The 11,103-nt window shown below is 50.2% G+C and overlaps 2 protein-coding genes across 2 annotated transcripts in view; one reads left to right on the top strand and one right to left on the bottom strand.

The window, feature by feature from the left end:
• Positions 1-5,509, bottom strand: part of BCKDHA (branched chain keto acid dehydrogenase E1 subunit alpha) — a 26,506-nt gene extending 20,997 nt beyond the window's left edge. The window contains exon 1 of the mRNA XM_004388742.2: positions 5,382-5,509. Coding sequence (XP_004388799.1) covers positions 5,382-5,489 — 108 coding nt within the window. The 5' untranslated portion in view covers positions 5,490-5,509. The remainder of the gene's footprint in view (positions 1-5,381) is intronic.
• Positions 5,510-5,974: 465 nt separating this feature from the next.
• The window catches only part of EXOSC5 (exosome component 5), a 15,118-nt gene continuing 9,989 nt past the window's right edge, over positions 5,975-11,103 (top strand). Inside the window, exon 1 of the mRNA XM_004388743.2 lies at positions 5,975-6,124. Within this exon, the coding sequence (XP_004388800.1) occupies positions 5,977-6,124 (148 nt within the window). The 5' untranslated portion in view covers positions 5,975-5,976. The remainder of the gene's footprint in view (positions 6,125-11,103) is intronic.

The raw sequence follows: 11,103 nt of genomic DNA, 5'->3' as shown, positions 1-11,103 counted from the left end.
CACCGTCCACCTCTGGGATGGCTCATTTTAAGCCTAGTGGGATGGCAAAACTGACGAATCCCCTCATTAGGGTTCCATACACCTTATTTGCACAGTCCCACCCAATCATTGTGTGTGAGTCACAGACTACGGCTAAAAGGGCCATATTGAGTAATTCACTACATTGCAGACAAGAACCTTCCTCCAGAGCTGACAGAGAAAGCAAGCCTTCCCCTAGAGCCAGCGTTCTATGACCTTGAGTTCATACCACTGTACAGTAGATCCTAAACCTAATCACTTCTGAGTTATAAAAGAGCAGAATACACACAAAGACACACACAGGGAGGAGACAGACACCAAGGAATGACAAGGAACTCGCAAGGCTACTACAAGGAAAGAAGCTCCCCATAGAGCCACACCCTGAATTTGGACTTCTAGCCTCCAAAACTGTGAGAAAATAGACTTCTGTTCTTTAAAGCCACCCACTTGTGATATTTCTGTTACAACATGCTCCATGTCAGGTCCGGAGCTGAGGGCTGAAGATTCCCACACATGACTCTGGGGAGGGACAGATGACAAATACTGAACACACAGAGGCTTTACAATGAAGAGGGGCAATCTTAGAGGAGGCAGGATAGTGCAGCGGTTAACTACAGGGCTAGGGCAGGACGAGGGACTTAGAGCTAAGCTGCCTGTGTTCGAATCCTAGCTCTGTTCATTTCCAGAGATGTGACCTTGGGCAGGAGACAGTCTCCCTCATGGAGATAACAAAAGCACCACCCTCACAGCTGGAGGTGAGGCTCTAGGAGGAACCTTTCAACAAGTGCCAGCTAGCATCAGGTGGAAAATGAGGAACAGCTTCCCTAAGGGCGAACTAACCTGGGGCCTGCTGGACAGCAGAGGTGAGCCAACAAAAGAAGTCCCAGGGAACAAAGGCTCAGAGGCAAGAGAAGAGAGCACGATGCCTGGGAACCTGAAGACTGGCGTGCCTGGAGCATGTCAGTAACAACCGCTACCCACGTGCCCTGGCATCACTCAAAGTGCTTTATACCGTGTGCTCACCAAATCCATACAGCACCCAGGGAGGCGGGCACGACTGTCACCGCGGTCACATGGAGACGGTAGCTGAGGGGTCAAGTGACTCGTCCAAGGCCACACAAATCACGAGTGGTGACATCAGCATACGAACCCAGGCAGCCTAGTCACTGCCTGGAAGGCTGGGGGCATGGTGGGGTCCAGACCATGGCAGGCTTGGATGACGCCAGTTAACTCTAAGGCCTCTGTATCTAGAAAAGCTAAGCCACCCAAACCTGGGTGGGGTCTGAGGCACTCTGCTCAAAAGAAATGCAAAGAGCAGAGCCCTCGCTTTGCTTCGAGCTCAGGAAAGTCAGCAGCCCCCTTCCCGGCAGTTGGAGGGATGCGGAGAGTAAGCAGGCTTTCTCTGGCCTCTGGGACTCAGGGGCTTCAGCAGCACGAAGGACGAAAGTCCGGAGGGAGGGCATTTCACCTTTCCCTGACTCAGTCGCCATCACACCTCATCCACCAGGTGAGAGTTCCTGTCTCTGGGGGAAAAACAGCAGCTCCCATCTCTTGAGCCCTTACTGCTCCACAGCACCATTTTCTTTCATCCTTACCACAACTCTCTGAGGGAGGCACTACTATTAACCCCATTTTACAAGTAGAGACCTGGTGTCTGGGGTCAGGACAGCTTCTCTGAGGAAGTGGCATATAAGCTGGCATCTGAAGGATGACAAGGTCAGCAGGGTTGGGCGCAGGGGAACCTATAAAGACCTCCGGGGGAAGGGAGCACATTCATGGGAGGGAGATGGCAAGTGGGGCCGAAGCACGGTGAGGGAGGGCACCCTGGGGACTACGGTCAGCTCTTCCCTTCCAACCAGCCCCAAAGCCCCAGGCAGAGTGGCGTGGACACGCTATTTGCTAGGACGGATATTGAAGTAAGCAGGATATTGCAAGACTTGAACCTGAGCCCTATCCCTTCTCCTCCTGGCAGCCTGGTTCCATGACAAGAAATTGGGCTTTGGAGTCCAGAGCTCCTCGTTCATAACTCTCTGAGCTCAGGCTTCTCACCTTTTAATCAGAGGGTCCTACCAGCACACTCGCCGCCCATGCTGTGGTGGCTTATGTGTTGCTCTGATGCCGCTATGCCGTGGTATTTCAAATACCAGCAGGGTCACCCATGGTGTACAGGTTTCAGCAGAGCTTCCAGAATAAGACAGACAAGGAAGAAAAGACCTGGTAATCTACTTCCAAAAATTAGCCAATGAAAACCCTACAGATTGTAACAGAATACTGTCCAATAAAGTGCTGGAGGGTGACCCCCTAGGGTGGAAGGCACTCAAAATACACAGTGGCCACAGCAGTGGACTTCAGCGTACCAACAGCTGCAAAGCTGGTGCAGGACGGGAAATGTTTCGTTCTGCTGTACACGTTGTTACCATGAGTGAGAGCTGACTCAATGGCAACCAACAACAACAAACCATCCCTGAAGTGTGGCTGCATTAAATACAATAATGGTGGGAACTGGCACTGTAAATCATAAAGTAGTTCATGATGTGAAAAAAAGGGCCGGGTTCCTTAAGAGATCCGCCAAGAGGGCGATGGACCCATATGGTTAGGAGATCGGCGTTGACCAGCTCCACTCACCCCACTATACACACGGGGCACCAGCGCTTAGATACCGCACCGGGCACGGGAGCCCCCGGACAGGCTGCCCCTGAACAGGTGGTCATAGAAATACTCGCAACGTTACAGATGATGAGCACACACCAAGCTCTAGGCGCTCCCTGACTTCCAACAGGACAGGGACTCTAGTCACTCCACTTGCTGAGCTCAGAGAGGTGAAGTGGTATGGCCGAGGTCCCACTTGCTTCCTGGGCCTGAGCAGGGGTCTGGGGTGGTGGCTGAGAAACTGACCCCTGACTCCTGGACAAGTGAGTTTCCTTCCTCCTTCTCCCTGAGCACTGAAACAGCTGCTATCAACAGGAAGGCAGGTGGGAATCCGGTAAAAAACACCCCCAAGGCAACACAGCATTTAACAGAGGTGGGGAGAAGGGCAGGCTGGTAAGGAAGAAATAAGGCACCCCCCTGCCTCCGCCAAACCCCACCAGCACCTATAACCCAAACTGTCCTTTACATTTCAGTCTCCCAACCTTTCCCCAAGGCGCTATCACCTTGGCTCCACCTTAATCAGCTGAGACTGCACTGTTCAATACGCTGGCCGCCGCTAGCCACTTGAGGCTATTTAAATTTAAACTCATTAAAATTAAATAAAATTAAAACTCCAGTTCCTCAGTTGTACTAGCCACATTTCAAGTGCTCAGTAGTCACAAGTGGATAATGCAGATATAGAACATTTCCATTATCACAAGAAGTTCTATTGGACAACCCTGGTCAAAATCCTTTTTAACTAAAAGCTACTGTCCCTTTATACCACTAAAAAAAAAAAAAAAAAAAAAAAAACTCTTTAATCTTAGAAAGAACCAGTAGGGAAACTAAAAATAGAGAAGAGGAGGGGCGAGGACTCTAAAAAAATAAAAATAAATAAAAAGGACTCACGCACATGCGCGCGTGCGAGGCAAGAGAAGTACAGAGACTGAGTCAGGAGGGAAAGATTTAATCAGCCACAAGTGACCTTTCCCTACTCTTGCCCCAATCTGACCCATCTCCACCTCCCTGGCCCAGCCAATGGGCTACTGGGAATGCCATCAGCTGTGGAGGAAATGATTGTTTAAAATCAGCAGAAGACAACAACCCAAGGCAAGAGACTGCCCCACTTCAGATCCTGCAACAGCAACCTTTCCACTTTTACCTGCTTCAGGTGACTCCCTTCCCAAGTACCCAAGCCTCTCCCCTGACCAATCGTCTTCCCTTCCTCCCGCTTCCCCCCCGCCCCCAACCAGGGCTTCTTCCTACAGATTCCCTCTTCCTTTCATTACAGATAGGGGATCAGAGGGTCAGACCCAACCCCACAAGATCTAGATAGATTTCTCCCCAGGGCCCTTGCCAGTCCAGACTCTCCCAAGGTCACCTCCTTTGTTCCCTCCATCTCCTACGTCGGTTTCTGTCCCTTCCCTCCATCCTTACTTTCAACAGCAGCCAAGATTCCTACCACCTTTATCATATGCCAGGCCCAATTTTTAGCACTTTACATATTTAATCTTCAGAGCAGCCCGATGAAGTGGTCACTGTTAGCACTCCCATTTTACAGGGGAGAAACTGAGGTCCAGAGAGGTGCAGTACCTGACCCAAGGCCACACAGCTGGAAAGTGGCAGAGCAGGGCTATGAACCCATGCGGTCTGGTTCCAGAACCTGTCCTCTTAACCACTACTCTCTTATCTTCGAAATTTTAGTTCAAAGCTCTTCTGAAGCCCACCCACTGCCTCTCTTCTCTGAACTAGGAGATTTCTGCAACATGAGCTTGCCCTTAGCACCTACCCCCAAAGAATTCTGACCCTTTTGACAAAGAATAAAGCATTTCTCCCGTGTTTGTAAAAAATGTGGGCAAAGTTCCCGGTCTAGATCCCTCTTCCCCAACCCCCTCACTAACTCAACAAATATTTACTGAGCATCCCCTCTGTGCAGTGACCAGAACAGACAAGATCCCTGTCCTGACATTCGATCAGAGGAGAAAAGAATTAAAACTTTTTCACGCGATTCATTTGCATATGAAAATTGTGGCAAATACAGCAAAGAAGGGTCGCTGTGAGTTGGAACAGACTCGACGGCAATGGTTTGGTTTTTCTGGTTTTATAAAAGCCCAAAGAAGCCCTGGTAGCGCAGTGGTTAAAGCGCTCGGCTGCCACCCAGAGGTCGTCAGCGGTTCAAACCTATCCATCAGCTGCTCCGCAGGAGAAAGATGTGGCAGTCGGCTTCTGCAAAGATGACTCCCTTGGAAATCCCACGGGACAGTTCTGTTCTGTCCTACAGGGTCGCTATGAGTTAGAATCAACTCGAAGGCAACGGGTTTGTTTTGGTTTATAAAAGCCCATGACAGGGGGATCTGATCTCTCCTTCCTCTTCTATGAAAGAAGTTCTTTGCCCAGAAGAAAGATATTTCCTTACTAAGGCAGTTTCATTCTCCAATCTTTGAGGGGGAATGCCTCGCCTTCCCCCCATCCCTCCAAGCGGACGCCCTGGAGGTGGGGGACAACTAATGACAAGCTCCCCTCCCTCAGGACCCACGAAGGAGTTGCCTCGCTTTTCTGCGCCCAAGGAAGTGGAAGTTCTTCCCTTGAGTGTCCTCTCCAAGTGGCTCTCCTAGCCCTTGTCCCTTCTGCAACTGTGCTTTCCTCACTCCCTGCAGGGACCTCACATTCTTAAGAGAGCGTCTACATTCCTATTCCCACTTAGAGAAAACTCCTCGGGGGCCCCAGGTACTCACAGAGCTGGCCAGTCCCCGAGCCCCAAGTCGCCGCAGAAGCAAGAGGCCGGCCCTGCCCAAGCCTCGACTTGGCCCCCAGACTCTCACAGCCGCTACCGCCACCGCCATTTTCGCTAACAGCTGCTCGGCGGTCCTCCTATCTCCTTGGCCAGGCCAGGGGGTGCAATTTCATGCGCCTGACTCAGGTGCCTGCACTACCCTGCCAACCTCTTCCGGTTCCGGCGTCGCTAGGAAGCAGAGACGAGTGGACAAAACAGTATACCTTCCCAAAAAAGTCTCCGACAGACTTATTGCCGTTGTTTCCGTAACAGGCAAAGAAAAGGGCACCCTAATCATAGCCTCAGGGTTTTAGGGCCCCTGGGCCTCGGGAAGAACAGGCCCCTGCCAAGCCCCGCCCCCTCCCCTCCACTGTACAATGAATTTCCTTGAGAGGCGGGGTGGGCGGGGCCAGAATGTTGGTAAACGCTGAGCCACGTGCGGGCGCCGAACCTTGCCGCCCGAGATGGGCGCGTGCGTACTGGATAGACAGCCTGTACGCAGGCGCGCGTTGCTGGGCGGAAGCTATAGTGGCGGGTCCCACGTGGGCGCCCAAGCAATGGCGGGGGAGATGCAGATAGACACCCCGATCCGCGCTGAGACTGGGGCCGAAGCTGGCCCACGGGGCCCCGGCTGTAGCCTCCGGCACTTTGCCTGCGAACAGAATTTGCTGTCCCGGCCGGATGGCTCGGCCTCTTTCCTGCAAGGTAGGAACCCAGGTCAATACTGCCCGGGCAGCGTTCGCGCGTGCCGTGTTTGTTTTGGGGGACGGCTGCAGTGTACCGTGCAACGAAGAGTCCCCCTTCCCCACGATACTAGCTGGTAAATGTTCCCCTTGTATTGGTGCAGAACTTCGTACCTGGGTGGATACTGGATAGGCCGGGATACATCTCTCTTTCCCGACTGGAAGGAGGAAAGTATCTCCATCCTAGTAAATACTTCTCAGAATGAGAGGGGCAGGCCTCCCCATAAAAATGAATACTCCAAAACAGGAAAAACCTCTCACCAGGATAAATAACTCCCTAGACCAGACTCGTCCTCTCTCACCCCTCACACACCCCGGCTCCATATATTCCACGGTAAGGCAAACCTCCCATTTGTATAAATACCCCGCAGACTGGCAGATCACCACCACAGGCTAGACCGTAACTGTGGCAGTCTTTTACCCAAATAATTACTCTTCAGATTGAGAGTGATGTTCCCACCCTGGGTTAAGAAAGATCTCCTCCTTCCCAGCCCCACCAATTGTGTAAATATCCCTTTGACTGGGATACGCATCTCTCCATATGAACAAAGATTGGGGCGAATCGCATCTGTTGGGCAGATATCTCTTTCCCTGAGCTAAATACCTCTCAAGTTAGACTTGACTCCCTGACCCAGTCAATGAACAAAACTGATTAAAAAAAAAAAAATCCTTGCTCTCAATGGGTTTTATATTCCGGTGGGGGAGACCAACAGTAATTAAGATAAATAAATACAATGCTATAGAGAAGGGGAATAGAGTGTGCTGGAGAGGGGTTGTAATCTTATATAGGATAGTCAGGGAAGGCCTCACTGAGGAGGTGACATTTGAAGAAAGACTTGAAAGAGGCAAGGGAACAAACCCCAAAGTTCTGAGGAGGAAGAGCATACCAAGCATGGGGACCAGCAAGGACAAAGGCCCTGAGGCAAGAGCTTGTTTGAGGAACAGTCAGATGGCCACTGTGGCTGGAGCAGCAAGTGGAATGGAAAGGAGTTCATAGGAGTGGGAGGTCAGAGGGTGGTAAGGAGGATTGCTGGTCATGTAAGGCCTAGAGAGTGAGATGGGAGCCATTGGAGGTTTTGAGTGGAGGACTGACATGGTCTGAATATATGAACACAGTCTCTCTGGCTGCTTGCTGCATTGACTAGAGGGAGCATAGGGGAAGGAGGGAGATGGCAGTGGCTCAGACCTGGGTGGAAGCAGTGGAGGTGGCGAGGGCCTAGATATATTTTGAAGGTAAAACCAATAATAGCTGCAGATGGATTGGTTTGGAGATATGTGAAAAAGAGATGGGGAGGTTTGGAAGCCACTGTTCTAGTCCGGCTCTGGGTTTTTGCCCAGGTCAGCTGTGATGAGAGAAGATGAGTTCAGTCTCAGACGTTCTGTGTGCAATGCCAGGAGTCCCTGGGTGAAGCAAATGGTTAAACGCTGTGCTGCTAACTGAAAGGTTGGCACTTTGAACCCAGCCAGAGGCACCTCAGAAGAAAGTCCTGGTGATCTGCTTCCAAAAAAATCAGCCATTGAAAACCCTGTGGAGCACAGTTCTATTCTGACCCACATGGGGTTGCCATGAGTCGGAATCAGCTCGATGGCAACTAGTTGGGGTTTTTGGTATTAAGCATCGGAGTGGAAATGTGCACTGGGCAGTTGTTTATACGAGTCTGGAATTCAAAGGAGATAGCCAAGTTGGACATCCACGCTTTGGGATCCTCTGGCTATAGACAGTGTTTAAGCAATCGATTGGATGAATCACCACTGAAATGAGTGGAGATAGAAAGGGGAAGAGGTCCTGGACTAAGCCTTGGTCTTTCAGCTTTGAGAGTTGATGGAGGTGTGAGGAACTAGCAGAAGAGACTGAGAAGGAGCAGCCTGTGAAGTAGGGGAAAAGCCTGGAGAGGGGCAGACCTGGAGCCAGAAGTAAGGGTTGACAGCCATGTTTGTCCTACGGAAGGCTGGGTCACGTGACGGTAGAGTAGACCTAAGGGTTTGGCGGTTTGGAGATAACTGGTGACCCTGCCCAGAGCTGCTTCAGTGGAAAGGTGGGATCCAAAGCCTTGTCATTGGGTCAAGGAGGAGAGGAAGAAGAGACAGAGAGTGAAGACAACTCTTTGGGAGTTTTACTGTAAGAGCATCAGATAAATGGGGCCGTGGTTGAAGATGGCAGTCCCCAGCTAGCACAAACCATTAAAGCTCTCAGCTGCTAACTGAAAGGTTGGAGGTTCAGATCCACCCAGAGGTGCATCACAAGAAAGGCCCTGTGATCTACTTCCCCCAAATCAGCCATAGAAAACCCTATGGAGCACAGTGGTACTCTGACACACGTGGGGTTGCCATGAGTCGGGATCAACTCCATGGCATTTGGTTTGGGTTTTGGGTTTTTTTTGGTGAAAGATGGATGTGTGGTGGACGGAGGAGAGAATTGCAGGAGGTGGGCTGCTTGAGGGAGTCCTGGTGGCGCCGTGGTTAAAGCGCTTGGCTGCTAACCAGAAGTTTGGCGGTTCGAACCCACCAGTCGCTCCACAGGAGAAAGATGTGGCAGTCTGCTTCCATAAAGATTTACATACAGCCTTGGAAACCCTACGGGGCAGTTTTACTCTTGTCCTATTAGGTCACTATGAGTTGGAATCAACTCAACAGTGGTGGGTTTTTGGGAGCTGCTTAAGAAGGTACAGGGGGAGCACAGGCAGGAAATCTGGAGTAACAGGTGTGAAGACCCCCTCGAGGATCTAGCCTACTACCATAGCGAATACCTTCACGGCTCCCTTCAGAATAGATTTCCTGGATCCAAGAACACCTCCCCTCTGAAGGGTGAATTGGGTTTCCCGGGAAGAGAGTCCCTTGACTGTGTGGCAGTTCCTCCTCCTCAACCCCGGGAAAAATCGCCCCAAACCGGGGACCTTCCCAGGCCTCCCTCAGGCTAAGCCCTCTTGCTGAATTTAGATGAAGTCTCTTACTACCACCGGTTGCCATCAAGTTGATTCCAACCCATGGCGAGCCCATGTGTGTCGGAGCAGAACTGTGCTCCATTGGGTTGATTTTTCAGAAGTAAATGACCAGGACTTTCTTCTAAAGTATCTTTGGGTGGACTCAAACTTCCAGCCTTTTGGTTAACAGCTGAGCATGTTAACCATTTGCATCACGCAGGGACTCCTGAAATCTCTTCAAACTTAAGAAATAAGTAGAAAGGCAGCTCCTCCTTCATCCTAAAACCCCAAAGCCACAGGATCGTGGAGCAAGGGGAGTCCTTGCAGACCCTCAAAATTATGTTCAGCGTCCCTGGCAAGGTTGTTACGGTTGCAGAGTCCCAGAAACCACCCCACACCTGCTAAGGCTGGCTCTCTCCGTTTTTGGTGAATTCCTGCGGTGATTCTGGTGCAGATCAGTGTTTAAGGAACTGCGTTTGAGCGCCATGTGGTCACACTGCAGGCTGCAGCCCTGGCTGCACATTAGAATCACCTGGGAAACTTTGAGAAGCCCAGTGCCCGAGCCCCATCCCTCAACGGCCTGGGCTTCGGTATCTTCTAAAGCTCCCCAGTGATCCCACTGTGCAGCACGGGTTGAGAACCACTGTGGCGGTGGGTTGCAACCAGCATTCTTTTTCAACGGTAGGAAATACCGGGCAGAGTACATCATAGGTGGTAATGGCAAGAGTCCTTTTGTGACGCCCTCGCTGTCTTTATGTTGTTGTTGCTGGTGTCATTGAGTCAGTTCCGACTGACACCGACCTTCTGTACAACAGAACAAAACACTGCCCTGTCCTGTGCCAACCTCACAATCATTGCTGTGCTTGAGCCCATTGTTGCAGCCACTGTGTCAGTCCATCTCACTGAGGGTCTTCCTCTTTTTTTGCTGACCCTCTACTTTACAAAGCATGAGGTCCTTCTTCAGGGATTGATCCCTCCTGATATCACGTCTAAAGTATGTGAGACGTAGTATTGCCGTCCTTGCTTCTAAGGAGCATTCTGGTTGTACTTCTTCCAAGAGAGATTTATTCATTCTTCTGGCAGTCCACGGTATATTCGATATTCTTTGCCAATATCACAATTCAAAGGTATCAGTTCTTCTTCGGTCTTCCTTACTCATGCAGCTTTTGCATGCATATGAGGCTATTGAAAACACCATGGCTTGGGTCAGGTGCACCTTAGTCTTCAAGATGATATCTTTGCTTTTTAACACTTTAAAGAGGTCTTTTGCAGCAGATTTGCCCAAGGCAATGCGTCTTTTGATTTCTTTCTTTCTTTCTTTCTTTTTTTTATTGTATGATCTCACATTTAAGAGATAAAAATAGGTACATACACAGAGGCCAGTGTTCATTGTTGGCTACCAGGGGTGGGGAAGGGAAGGGGGGAATCGGTCTCTAGGTTGTTGCTGTTAGGTGCTGTCGAGTTGGTTCCCACTGATAGCGACCCTACGTACAACAGAACGAAACATGCCCAGTCCTGCGTCATCCTTACAGTTGTTGCTATGTTTAAGCCCATTGTTGCAGCCACCGTGTCAATTCATCTCATTGAGGGTCTTCCTCTTTTTCACTGACTGTCTACTTTACCAAGCATGATGTCCTTCTTCAGGAACTGGTCCCTCCTGATAACATGTCCAAAGTACATGAGACAAAGTCTCACCATCCTTGCTTCTAAGGAACATTCTGGCTGTACTTCTTCCAAGACAGATTTGTTCATTCTTCCGGCAGTCCATGGTATATTCAACAGTCTTTGTCAACGCCGTAATTCAAATGCATCAATTCTTCTTCAGTTTTTCATTGTCCAGCTTTCACATGCATATGAGGCAACTGAAAATATCATGGCTTGGATCAGATGCACCTTAGTCCTCAAAGTGACGTCTTTGCTTTTTAACACTTTAAAGACATCTTTTCAACAGAGGGTTCTGGACAGAGCCGGAGAAGGATGTAGAGCATAATTCTAACTCACAAAAAAAAAAAAAAAAAAA

This window comes from Trichechus manatus, unplaced genomic scaffold (genome assembly GCF_000243295.1).
Source record: "Trichechus manatus latirostris isolate Lorelei unplaced genomic scaffold, TriManLat1.0 scaffold00216, whole genome shotgun sequence".
NCBI lineage: Eukaryota > Metazoa > Chordata > Mammalia > Sirenia > Trichechidae > Trichechus > Trichechus manatus.
This window is presented reverse-complemented; position numbering and strand designations above follow the sequence as displayed.